Source organism: Carcharodon carcharias, chromosome 10 (assembly GCF_017639515.1).
Source record: "Carcharodon carcharias isolate sCarCar2 chromosome 10, sCarCar2.pri, whole genome shotgun sequence".
NCBI lineage: Eukaryota > Metazoa > Chordata > Chondrichthyes > Lamniformes > Lamnidae > Carcharodon > Carcharodon carcharias.
Genome location: NC_054476.1, coordinates 38,557,206 through 38,571,167, shown reverse-complemented (window position 1 = coordinate 38,571,167; position 13,962 = coordinate 38,557,206). Strand labels below are relative to the sequence as shown.

The 13,962-nt window shown below is 42.7% G+C and overlaps 1 protein-coding gene across 1 annotated transcript in view; it reads left to right on the top strand.

Annotated features, from left to right (window-relative positions):
• Nucleotides 1–13,962, top strand: part of LOC121283362 (cadherin-related family member 5-like) — a 64,253-nt gene that overhangs the window by 20,881 nt on the left and 29,410 nt on the right. Inside the window, exons 9-12 of the mRNA XM_041197853.1 lie at nt 3,522–3,619; nt 4,684–4,890; nt 5,359–5,478; nt 9,910–9,982. Coding sequence (XP_041053787.1) covers nt 3,522–3,619; nt 4,684–4,890; nt 5,359–5,478; nt 9,910–9,982 — 498 coding nt within the window. The remainder of the gene's footprint in view (nt 1–3,521; nt 3,620–4,683; nt 4,891–5,358; nt 5,479–9,909; nt 9,983–13,962) is intronic.

Genomic DNA, 13,962 nt, shown 5'->3' with positions numbered 1-13,962 from the left:
TTGTCTTGGAATCCACAAGTCTATTTACAGTTAGCACAGCTGCCCTTGCCTTTCTCCCCCAGGTGTCAGAATTTCACACCTTATCAGCCAGTCCCTCAACTAGCCAGGCTTGTTGTCAGGCAGACTTCGGAAAGCCACATCACCCCTTTCATTTTAACCTAAAATTAAAGACACACAGTACAAACCATAATAATGTCATAAAGTTCATAATTATAACAATTGAAAGAGCCATTGAGCCCATGATGGCTCTCTGTGGAGCAATCCAGTCAGCCTCATTTTCCTGCTCTACTCACACAGCCTTGCAAGTTTATTTCCCTCAATTGCCCACGCAATTTCTTTTTGAAATCATTGATCACCTCTGCTTCCATCATGATGAGTTAGGACAAGGGCAGCAGAGTTTTGGGTGAGTTTAAGCTTCTGAAAGACAGAAGATAAAAGGCCAGCCAGGAAAGCATTGGAATAGTGAAGTCTTGAGTTACCAAAGACAACTAGAGGGGAGGTGAGAAATTTATTATACAGCATGTTGTTGCGATCTGCAATGTTCTGCCTGAAAGGACGGTGAAAGCAGATTCAATAGTAACTTTAAAAAGAGAATTGGTGAATACTTGAACAGCAAATATTTGCATGGCCTTGGGGAATAGAACTAATGGATAGCTCTTTCAAAGAGCTGGCACAAGCACAATGGCCAAATGGCCTCCTTCTGTGCTATATGATTCTATCAGTCTCTGTTAATGAGTCCCATCACTTTTAACCATGTTGTATTACTCTCAAATATCATGCATTGCCCTCAATCTTTGTCAATCACTCTCAAATAATGCCTATCAGTCTCACATATCATCCATCACCCTCAACCATTGTCCTTCACTCTCAAAATTTCCCATCAATCTCAACCATTGTCCATAACCTTGAACCATTGTCCATTGTTCTCAAATATTATCCAGTACTCTCAATCATTATTATCCTCAACCATTGCCCGTCATGCTCGCGCATTGCCTATTACCTTCAACAACTGTGCATCACTCACAATCATTTCAAGCGGGCAGGCCAATTAAGGCCCGCCCTGCATGGATCATGAGCGGTAGCACTGAGCGTTGTTTGTGTGGTCAGAGGGAGGAGGGAGAGCCGGGTCTAAAGCACAGCTCATGCATGTGCATGAAAGAGCGCTTCAATCTCCCTGAGGCACGGAGCTGCCTCAGGGAGATTGAAGTACTTTTTATAAAAATTAATAATGACGTTAAAAATTTAATGACTGTGTCGTATGAGATGGGACATATTTTTAATGTCAAAAGCAAGCTTTTATTTAATTTGTATTAACTTTAGGAAACCTCATCCCGCTCGTGGATGAGGTTTCCTAAAAAATACAAAGGCCACTTGGTCTTTTCGCCTGCCCGCCAACCATTAGGTTGGACAGGCAGTGTAAAATTCAACTTAATTACCTTGTTAATAGCCTTAAAAGGTCTTTTCAATTATCGCCGCTGCACAGCCAATTCTGGCTAGCGCCCGCCGAACAAAATATCACACGAGTTCATGATGGGACGCACACCCGACGTCATCACGCATCACTTTACATTCTAGCATGTGGGGCGCACGCCTGCACGCTAAAGGGAAAATCCTGGCCCATGTTTATTTGCAAAGGTACTCAGCAGCAACTAAATGTGTGCTTTCACTTCAAACCCTATCTCCATACTACTGACAACTAATCACAGAGGTAGCCCGCACTACTATTCTATTGGTTACTCAAAATCATGTGATCTTCCTTAACAGCATTCTTCTTAAAGGTATATTACACATTAGATAAGACCATAATTACCACAAGCAGAAACTGAGCTTCCATCTTTTTCTGTTTTGTAATCTTCCTTTATCGTAAAATTATATATATTTTACAGCACTGTAATAATTTGGTCCCTCACTCCCATTCTCTCTGCTTTGTGTTTTAATTTATATAATATATAAATTTAACCATTTCCCTTTTCAAAGACATTCTAGGTCTGCTTCCCCCATTCTTTCTGGATGGATATTTCACATACATGTACTCTCCATATAAACATAATGATTACCTTTCCTTCATTATTTGATGATGATCTGAAATTATTCCTTGAATTTCCAACCCACCAAACAATGTAAGTTGTCCCTCCTGATTAACTTTTTAAAAACCCCTCAGAATTTTCATCCTCACTGTCAGATCTCCTCTCAGTCAAATAATTATTTGGAAGACCAAAACCATTGTTATCGCTCCCTGCCGGAATCTCTGTTCCCAAGCTACCAGCTTCAATCCTCTTACCTTGCAAATGTCTGAGGCTGAACCAGACTGTTCGCAGCCTTTGTGTCATGTTTGGCTCCAAGATGAGTTTCCAATCGCTTATCTGTACCATCACTGAGACCGCCTATTCTAATCTCCGTGACATCACCCGACTTTTCCCCAGCCTCAGCTCATCTGCTACTGAAACCCTCATCCCTGCTCTTGTTGCCTCTAGACTCTACTATTCTAGTGCACTCTTGGCTGGCCTCTCATGTTCCACCCTCTGTAAACTTGAGGCTATCCAAAATTCTGCTCCCAATATACCAACTCCCAGAAAGTTCCATTCACCCACCACCCCTGTGGTCACTGACTTACATTGGTTCCTGGTTAAGCAAGGCAGTAACTTTAAAATTTCCGTCCTTGTTTTCAAATCCCTCCATGAGCTTACCCCTCCCTATCTCTGTAACCTTTTCCAACCCTAAAACCCTTCAAGATTTCTACACACCTCTTGAACATCCCTGATTTTAATCACTCCACCATTGGTGACCACACCTTCAGCTGCCTGGGTCCTAAGATCTGGAATTCTCTCCAAAAACCTCTCAACCTCACCTCTCTCCTTCTTTAAGATGCTCCTTTAAATCTACATCATTGATCACCTCTCCTAATATCTCTTTATGCCGCTTGGTATCATTTTTTGTTTTGTATTGCTCCTGTGAAACACCTTGGGAATTTCATTATGTTATAGACAGTATATAAATATAAGCTGTTGTTATGAAAAGAACCCCAGTTTCTCTTGTCTCTCCTTGTAACTAGCTCCTGTCATCCCTGGGTCACCTTGGTGTATCACTTTCAGACCCTTAGAAAGGCCTTGATGTGCTGTGCCAGAAACTGAACGCAATATTCCAACTGTGGCCTAACCAGTAGTTTGTACAGACTTAACATTTTCAGTTTTCTGTTGCATTCTGTGCCCCTATTTATAAAACTTAAGATCCCATCTACTTTGGCCCCTGGGCCTCTTACTTTTAAAGATTAAAGCTGACCCAGTTTTTTCCCATGATGCTGATCCATTTGGTATTCTCCCAGGTTTCCATAGACTGATTATTGTTGGACAATTTTTTCCATGCTTGTTCCTCTCTGTCTATCAGGAAACAATGACTTTTGCTGCTGTAGATCCCAGAAGTCCTTGGACTTGGTGGACTTGGTGATGTCTAATATTGGATGGTGACATGTTGGTTAACTTGTCCATGAGCTACGTTTTCATTCACTGATTTTTATTTTGTAGGGGATCACACGAACGCTTTTAAAATTAATTCAAACACTGGAGATATAACGATGATTAAAGCTGTAACCAGTACAAATCCAATTGTACTAACAGTCATGGTATGTACACCACCCCTTAATCTTCAAGTTCAAAGAGCATTTTTAATTACTAAATTTGCAATAATATAACGTGAAAGTTAGTTCCTTTCACGCACAATCACTCAGTGAAGCCATTTTCATGATTTAAAGAGACAAACTCTATACTTTCCTTGTAAAATTCCTTTGAAGAGAGTGTTCACAACCTTAGACTAACTTTTCCAGCTGGTCCTTTGCTGCAGAGATTGCATTTAAATCCATTCATTGGGTGTGAAGGATTCAGCATGATGCAGACAAACACAATGGGTTGGTGTAGGATAACCTGATGAAAACTCATTCTTGGTAAGGAGCCAATCTCACTCAAATCCCACTCAAAGGGAATACTGACTGTGCTCCCTAAGATTTTCCGTCTGATGGGTGAATAAAGGTCATGGTACATTTTGAGAAGTTCTATTCTCACCACAAAGCCTTGCTTAGTGGAAATATAGATTGGAGAATTAGACATGCAGGTTAATTTTCTCAATTGCATGTCTTTGAATTTTTTTTTGATTACTTTTAGTGACTAAAAGTTAGGGAGTGCCAACTTCTACACCCAGTCCTTGATCTACACTCCTATTGGGTATTGGATAGACCCATGCAAAACTGTTCCTGAAACAACAGAAATGAACAGCTATGCTGGATATGAAAATACCTACTGGCCCATCCAGCCATATATTTGTGATGTCTTGTTTAATCAGATTCAAATATCTCTATCGAACAGACCAACATAATGTCCTGGGAGAGATGAAGAAAACAGGCAAACAACTAGGCCAATTAGTAGGGAAAAATTCAGAAAACCCTTCTTCAACCCCTTTTAAGTGTTCAAAACTCATCCAAGAGATTACAAGTAACCTGAAGGATGCCACTGGCCCCAAGAGACCCCACTGATCATGAGGGTTCTTACCCTGAGAGAGCCCCCCCTTGACCCCGAGAGACCCCCCCTTGACCCCGATAGACCCCCCTGACCCTGAGAGATCTCACTGAATCTGGGAGACTGCAGCGTTGAGTGTGACTGTCTAAGATAATAATCACCTGATTTTACCCCACAGGCTTACCAGGAAAATGATCATTACAAATACACCACAACCAATGTTGCTCTCAATGTCTTGACAAGAAACAGCTGTCAACCAAAGTTTGCAAAGGCAACCTATAATGGAAATATACAACAAAATTCGGAACCTGGAAGTATTGTCATAGAACAAGGTACAATCGCAAGACCTCTACGAGTTCAGGCTGAGGATTGTGACTTTCCTAATGTAAGTAAAAGAAAGTAGTGGGTTTATTTGGGGAACACACTCAAAATTCTTCATGTGATTATTCTGCACAACCTAACACAGTCTGGGACTCAGAAATACTGACCATTCCTGTGGTACCCCTCTCTGTTCATTCAATACCCCCTGTCTGTTCATTCAATACCCCCTCTCTGTTCATTCAATACCCCCTCTCTGTTCATCAATACTCACTCTCTGTTCATCAATGCCCCCTCTGTTATGTTATTGCTTTCTGCTTCAGAGTATCACTGTTTCCTCCATTGATCCTCATCCTCCTCCCACTCCTAATCCTGATCCTAATTACGATCCTAATCCAATTTCCACTGTCAGAAAGTGAAATTGAATATTAGATCAGGGATGGATCATGATTGGCTATGTATGTTGACTTATGCAATTTTATAATCTGATATAACATATTACTTATTTTGTTTAATTATCAAATCTATTTTACAGAATATTAACCCTTCAATAACATATGAAATTGCACCAAATGCTAATTTTGCTATAAGCAGAGATGGACTTATCTTTACTGAGACTGAACTCCCAACTCTGCACAACCTCATTGAGTTAACGGTAAGACTGCCCATCCTTCACTGACGATTATAGTACAGTGTACAATAATTGACCATTAATCTAGCCAGTGCTTTTGATCAGTGTAGATCCCAATAGGTAGTTGAAGGTGTCTGGTGTTCCCATTCCCAATTTGAACTGGGGCTGGTCTGGATAGTGCAATTTGTCACAGCACCATTGGGCAGTGAAGGGAAACAGCAGCCAGCAGGGTCCACACCACCCCCCCCCCCCCACCCCCCCTTGCATGAAGGATGGATGCTCTGGCACGTAGCACTTCAGGACAGAGCAGGCAAAGGAAAAACTTGGTTAAAAACTAACTTTCTTTTCACTCAGGAAAATGTTTCACTCAAACCACATAACACAGGTCATAGAGAGGAAGAAAAAATGATGGAGGAAGTTTGCACTTGTAGCAGGAGGGTAAGCTGAGGGACTCTGGTAGTCATTAGAGCAACAAAGGAGTTGGGAGTAGGAGACAGTATGACAGCCATAGAATGGGTACTGGCAGCTCGAGCAGATGCTGCCAAACAGGCAACACTGGCTTCTGGTAGCATGGTAACCTGCCAATCACACAGTGCCCTGTAATATATACTTACTGGGATTGGGATGGTTCCAAAGAACCTGCTGGTATTGGCACTTTTCAGATAGAGGTCTCTGGGATTCTGATTGGCTTTAGATAAAGGAGATTCCATCAACACAAAATGGAGTATGCCATCATTCACTTACAGATATTGAGTGGAGATTTCAGTGAAAGGACACAGCACCCTCCCTTGCAGCCTGACATCTCTTCTGCTCCATTCTCTCTGCACTACCTCCTCCAACCTCCCTCTCCCCTCCTCCTCCTCCTCCTTCCTCCTCGCTCTTCCTACTCCTCCCTCCTCCTATTCACACCAATCCTCCTTGCTTCTCCCACCCTCCCTCCTCTCTCCTTCTCACTGTGCTCCCTCCTCTTCCACCTCAACAAAATTATACTTAAATTTTATCACTGATTGGGCCTCAGAAGAAGTTGTGTTCTGTTCTGGACACCATACAATCGAGGCCTTGGAAAGGGCACAGAGAAGATTTACAAGTCATGAGGTATTTCAGTTATGTGGACAGATTAGATAACTTGGGATTGTTCTCCTTAGAGCAGAGGAGGTTGAGGAGAAATTTAATAGAGGTGTTCACAAGTAGCTCACATCCTTTCAAAAAAATATTATCAACTATCAACTCCACCTTAAGCAATTTTATTAGATTGCCCATTAATCTTATATTGAAGGAAATGTAAGTCTAGTTTTTGCAAACTGCCTTGGTATTTTAACCATTTTAACTCCTGTATCATTCTGGTAAATCTGCACTGCACTTCCTCCAAGGCCATTATGTCTTTCCTAAGGTATTCGGCTCAAAGTTGAATGCAGTTATTTCAGGTGGGGTCCAACCAGAACGATGCACAACTGTATAATCAGTTCCATCACTTTGTATTCCATCCATAGAACCAAAGAACACTATAGCACAGAAAACAGGCCATTCAGCCCTTCTAGTCTGTACCAAAATATTACTCCGCTAGTCCCATTGACCTGCACCTAGTCTTTAAGATGAAAACTAATAATCCGTTTAGTTCTTCAATTTTTTTTAGACCTGCCCAATTGCCGTTATTGATTCCTGTACATGGGGTGGTGGCATTGTGATATTATCACTGAACTAGTAATCCAGAGAGACACAGGATAATGTTCTGGGGAACCAGGTTCAAATCCCACCATGGCAGACGGTAGAATTCAAATCCAATAAAAATCTGGAATTAAAAGTCTGGTCTGCATATGACTTCAGATCCATCTCTGAAATGGCCTAGCAAGCTACTTAGTTGTAATAAACTGATAAAAGGCCTAAAAGGAATGAAACAGAATGAACCACCTGGCATCGACCTAGGCTATGGAAACGACAATAGCAAACTCAGCCCTGTCGACTCTGCAAAGTCCTCCTTACTACCATCTGGGGGCTAGTGCCAAAATTGGGAGAGCTGTCTCACAGACTAGTCAAGCAACAGCCTGACATAGTCATCCTCACGGAGTCATACCTTACAAATGATGTCCCAGACACCATTGTCATCATACCTGGGTGTGTCCTGTCCTATCAACTGGACAGACCCAGAAGAGGTGGCAGCACAGTGGTATGCATTCAGGAGGAAGTTGCCCTGGGAGTCCTCAACATTGACTCTGGACCCCATGAGGTCTCATGGCATCAGGTAAAAATGGGCAAGGAATCCTCCTGCTGATTGCCACCTACCACCCCCCACCCCTCAGCTATTGAATCAGTACCCCTCCATGTTGAACACTCCTTGGAGGAAGCACTGGAGGAAGAGGCTCCACAAATATTCCCACCCTCAATCATAGGGGTGCCCAGCACATCAGTGCAAAAGATAGGGCAGAAGCACTTGCAACAATCTTCAGCCAGAAGTGTCGAGTGGATGATTCACCTCGGTCTCTTCCAGAGATCCCCACCATGACAGATTCAATTTGATTCACTACACGTGATATCAAGAGGCAGCTGAAGGCACTGGATTCTACAAAGGCCATGGGCCTCAACAATATTCCAGCAATAATACTGAAGACTTGTGCTCTAGAACTTGCTGCGCCCCTAGCCAAGCTGTTCCAGTGCAGCTACAACACTGGCATCTACCTGGCTATGTGGAAAATTGCCCAGATGTGTCCTGTACACAAAAAGAAGTGCAAATCCAACCTGACCAATTACTGCCCCATCAGTCCACTCTTTATCATCAGTAAAATGATGGAAGGTGTCATCAGCATTGCTATCAAGCAGCATTTGTTCACTGATGCTCAGTTTGAGTTCCACCAGGGACTCTCAGCTCCTGGCCTCATTACAGCCTTGGTTCAAACATAAGCAAAGAGCTGAACTCAAAAGGTGAGGTGAGAGTGACTGTCCTTGACATCAAGGCAGCATTTGACCGAGTGTGGCATCTTGGACCCCTAGCAAAACTGGAATCAGTAGGAATCGGGGGAAAACTCTCCACTGGTTGGAGTCATACCTAGCACAAAGGAAGATGGTTGTGGTTGTTGGAGGTCAATCATCTTAGTTCTAGGACATCAGTGTAGGAGTTCCTCAGGGTAAAGTCCTAAGACCAACCATCTTCAGCTACTTCATCAATGACCCTCCTTCCATCATGAGTTTAGAAGTGGGGATTTCGCTGATGATTGCACAATGTTCAGCGCCATTTGCAACTCTTCAGATACTGAAGCATCCATGTCCAAATGCAGCAAGACCTGGACAATATCCAGGCTTGGGCTGACAAGTGACAAGTAACATTCAGGTGACACAAGTGCCAGGCAATGACCATCTCCAACAAGCAAGAATCTAATCATCGCTCCTTGACATTCAATGGCATTACCATCACTGAATCCCCCACTATCAAAACCCTGAAGGTTACCATTGACAAGAAACTGAACTGGGTTAGCCATATAAATACTGTGGCTACAAGAGCAGGTCAGAGACTATGAATCCTGCGACAAGTAACTCACCTCCTGACTTCCCAAACCTTGTCCACCATCTACAAGGCACAAGTCAGGAGGGCAAATGGAATGTTCTCCACTTGCCTGGATGAGTGCAGCTTCAACAAAACTCAGGAAGCTCGACACCATCCATGGTAAAGCAGCCCCCTTTATTGGCACCCCATCCATAAACATTTACTCCCTCCACCACCAATGCATAGTGGCAGCAGTGTGTAGCATCTACAAGATGCACAGCAGGTACTCACCAAGGTTACCTAGACAGCACCTTCCAAACCCATGAATACTACCATCTAGAACGACAAGGGCAGCAGACACATGGGAATACCCTCCAAGCCACTCGCCATCATGACTTGGAAATATATCGTCATTCATTCACTGTCATGGATCAAAATCCTGAAACTCCCTCCCTAACAGCATTGTGGGTGTCCCTACATTCCCCAGTGGTTCAAGAAAGCTGCTCACCACCACTTTCTCAAGGGACATTAGGGGTAGGCAATAAATGCTGGCCTAGCCACTGACTCCCTCATCCCATGAATGAATAAAAAATACATGGATCCCTCAGCCCTTCTGCTCCTCTGCAGTTCCTAGCATTACACTATTTAGAAATACTCCTATCAATCTTTCCCAGAGCCAAATTGGATGACCTCATACTTCCCCACATTGAACTCCATCAGCCACAGTTTCACCAGTCGCATAATCTATCAATGTTCCTTTGCAACACCCTCGTCCCGTCTACACTAGTAATGCCCTTCCACATTAGTGTTACGATCATGTATAATGATATACAGCTCGAAGATTATGGAGCATATCTCTCGATTAGTTGTAGTTTATCACTGTGAAGGTGTTACTCATTTCACCTGATTAGTAGAATGATAATCTCTCACGTTATGGCACCCAGTGTTAATGTGTGATCTCTACCTGTTTACCTGGACAGATAACAGCGACAGATAATGAAAATCAAGAGACTGCAAAAACGGAGGTCAAAGTGCAAGTCATCAGCAGTAATGGTAGGAGCATTTAGTTATATTCAGACATCTGGTGTATTAGATTGAAGTGGGTTCATCTGGAAGGGCAGTGCAATCATGTAATGGGACAGTTCTAGATCCCAGGTTTTCCTGTGACATTAGTTACAGATATGATTTGAGCATTTAAAATCCTTAATACTTCTCCAGCGGGTTGCCACAGTGACGGGGCACATCTATTATGTAATGACGGTGATTTCCTGAGTTTTTATTCCTGGGGAGCATCCTAATCTGCTGGGACTGAGTAGAGGAAAATGTAGGCCAGTCATTTTAGCATCGATATTAGGAACAATAATAGAAACCCTACTAAAGGAGGGAATAGAAGATCAGCTAGAAACAAAAATATCTAATAATGAATATTCAACATGAATTTCAAAAGGGAAAATTTTACTTCAACAACCTTATTGAAATCTTTTGAGGAGGTAACAGAGAGAGTTGACAATGGTAATACAATGGGAATAATCTAAGGTGGCAAGAAGGTGTTCCACAAGGATCAGTGGTGGGACCACTGCTGTTCACAATTTACATTAATGATTTGGACTTTGGAATGTAAAACATAATTTCTAAATTTGAAGATGGCACAAAATTGGTGTGGTGGATGGGTGGATAGTCAATACTGAGGAGGACTGCAACAAATTACAGGAGGACATGAATAAATTTGCAGAATGGGCAAATAATTGGCAAATTGGCAATATGTGAGGTAACACATTTTGGTAGGAAAAAGTAGGGTGGTCACTTATTACATAGGAGGTGTGAGTCTAGGCGGGGTAGAGGTACAAAGAACTCCTGAAGTACAAATGTACCAATCACTATAAGTTGAGCCACAGGTTTGCAAAGCCATAAAAAATGCAAACCAGGGGATAGGATTGAAAAGTAGAGAGGTTATGCTAAACCTGGATCGAACTTTGATTAGCCCACACTGCATGCAGTTCTGACCACCATATTATACAAAGGATACAGATGCACTGGAGAGGGTGCAGAGAAGATTTACAAGGATCACACAAGGCTGCACTTCCCAGATGAACAGGCTGAGTCTCTTTTCTGTTGAAATAAGAAGGCTGAGGATGACCTAATAGGGGGCTTGAAAATTGTGAAAGATCTTGGTATAGTGGATGTAGAGTGAATGGCTTGAATTTTCACTCCTGGGTCAGGAGGGCAGAGTCGGGAGAATTCCGGGCTCCTTGAGCCCAATTCCTGAAAAACAGCCCCGGAAGTTCAGATTTTCATTCCAGGGTCAAGGTATTGACAGTCATTGGACAGAACTTTAACTGCTGAGGGGGTGGCATTCTGGTAAGGGAGGAGGGTTAAAGCCCCAAAAACTGGTGTGTCGGGTCAGAAAACCGACATGATCTCAAGTTAGCAGGTGAAAGGGAAACCCCTGTGGAGTTGTCAGGTAAGTCATTTAAATATAGAAGTAGGCAATAACCCAGGATTCTGGCTATAATAGCCAGTGGACAGGTTTCCCAAGCTGTGTGAAACTCATCAGGGTCAAGGAAGTGAGAGCACAGCTGGGAGACAAGGTCAATAAAACTGATCGGCTGAAAAGCTTCTAAAGAGTGCAAAAAGAAAGACTTGCATTTATATAGCACCTTTCATGAACACTAGATGTCTCAAAGCACTTTACAGGCAATGAAGTGTAGTTGCTGTTGTAATATGTCTTTAAGGTACAGCAGCATGACATCACTCAGAGTGAAGTGTGTCGTGCAATCCAGTTTTTGCTTCACTTTTACTTGTGAGTAGAACACAAAATAGTACTGATGTCTTCAGGCTTTCTATCCAAGTCTATCTATTCTCATGTGCCTAGTCTTAATATATGAACCTACAACATGCATACCCAATCTCTAAAGCTTTTGTATCATTTTAACAACACAACATGGGTGTTCAGCATGGTCAAACAGAATGGCAGCAAGATTAAGTGACGGTACAACATGGTGTACAGCCTTAGATTGTGCTACGTGGCATGAGATGACCCTTGACATTTCGATCAGATCTCAACTTGGTGCAGCATCGGAGAGTGCTGAAATTTCAGTGTGCCGACTGCGCAGAAAAGCTTTGAAGAAATAAAGAGCTGGCAAGCAGATGGATCCCTCATGGTGAGATTGTAGTGCGTAGCCTGTTAATCCAATGAATGGCACAGCACATCAAGACCAATGCTGGGTTAGCTCAGTCTGGAAAGGTGAGTGACAAGGTGTGGGCCTGATCGATAGCAAGCAAGGCAGAGTCAAACAAAAAAAAAATCAAATAAAACATTCATAAAAATCAGGCCAGAAAAGGTTAAGATAATTTTTTTTATTGATCATCCATGGGATGTGGGCTTCGCTGGCTGGGCCAGCATTTATTGCCCATCCCTAATTGCCCTTGAGAAGGCGGTGGTGAGCTGCCCTATTAAATCACTGCAGTCCATGTGGTATAGGTACAGTGCTGTTAGGGAGGGAGTTCCAGGATTTTGATCCAGCAACAGTGCAGGAACAGTGATATATATCCAAGTCAGGATGGTGAGTGACTTGCAGGGGAAAACCCAACAAGGTAAAAATCCTGCCCCAAGAGAAGAAGACCAACATGCATGATAAAAAGGTGGACACAGAATTGCCAGAACAACAAGTTTGCATCCAGAATCCCACAGAAGGCACATGGCAACCAGCCGAGGTGACAATTTTTTTCAGAACCTAGGTCCTGTGAGTCATTACACATAAAGACACAATGGTGAGGCTTAACTGAGGACAAATCAGATCCATTCCAGCTCCTCAACCATCGTGCAGTCCTATTGCATCAAGGACTGGACTCCAAATGCAAACAGGACAACATCCAAGAATGACAATCCCACAGATCGCTCTGAGCAATTAAAGAAACCTCCAGACAAGGATACCATTACAAAATCTGATGAGTGATGAAGTTGAAGAATATCAGGTCTTAAGCATTCCTGTATGATGACCTGCCTGCCTTTAAAAATGACTTCTTGGAAGATACCTATCTCATCTTGGTAAGGACAAAATGCTCTTTAAAAAGAGGATGTTATAATGTGTCTTTAATGTACAGCAGCAAGACATCACTAGAAGGGAAATGTGTCATACAACCCAGTTTTAGTTACACTTTTGCCTATGAGCAGAACACAGATGGCTCTGCTGCTGATGTCTTCAATCTTTCTATCCATGCATATCTGTTCTCATATGCCTAATCTTAATAAATGAACCCACAACATGTCTACCCAATCTGTTATGACTGATTGGTGCCTTTATATCATTAAAACAATGACTGTCATGTTGTTATAATGTAGGAAACGTGGCAGCCAGGTTGTGCAAAGCAAGCTTCCACATAAAGCAATGACCAGATAATCTGTTTTTTGTGATGTTGATTGAGTAATAAATATTGGGAGGAATCCCTTGGTCTCCTTTTGAAATAGTGCCATGGAGTCTTTTACATCCACCCAAGCAGGCAGATGGGGTCTTGGTTTAAGATCTCATCTGAAAACCTACACCTCCAACAGTGCAGCACTCCCCCAGAACTGCACTGGACCTTGACTTTTATGTCCAAGCCCTGGGCCAGGAATTTCCTTTCAGCGATTTGGGGGCGGGGCCCGCTCACTGAGGGGAAAATGACGCAGGATAACGTCGGGAGGAATCCCTGATGTCATCCTGGTAACTTTAAATATTCACGAAGGCGGGGAGACAGTGAAATCAGCTGTCTGCCCACTGACCTGTCAATGGCCAATTGAGACCATTGACAGGCTAATTAACCCCAGTAAACACCCTGCCCCGCCAATCTTAAGGCTGGTGGGCAGGCCAGGAGCCCCAGCGAGCTGCAGATTATTAATGAAACTTCATCCACTGGCAGGATGAAGTTTCATGTCCGTTTTTAAAAAATTTAATAAATTTTTATGTATTTATTATTGTGTCTCATCTCGTGTGACATTGTCACATGAGGGGGACATGTTAATTTTAATATTTATCTATTTTTAGAGTTTACTT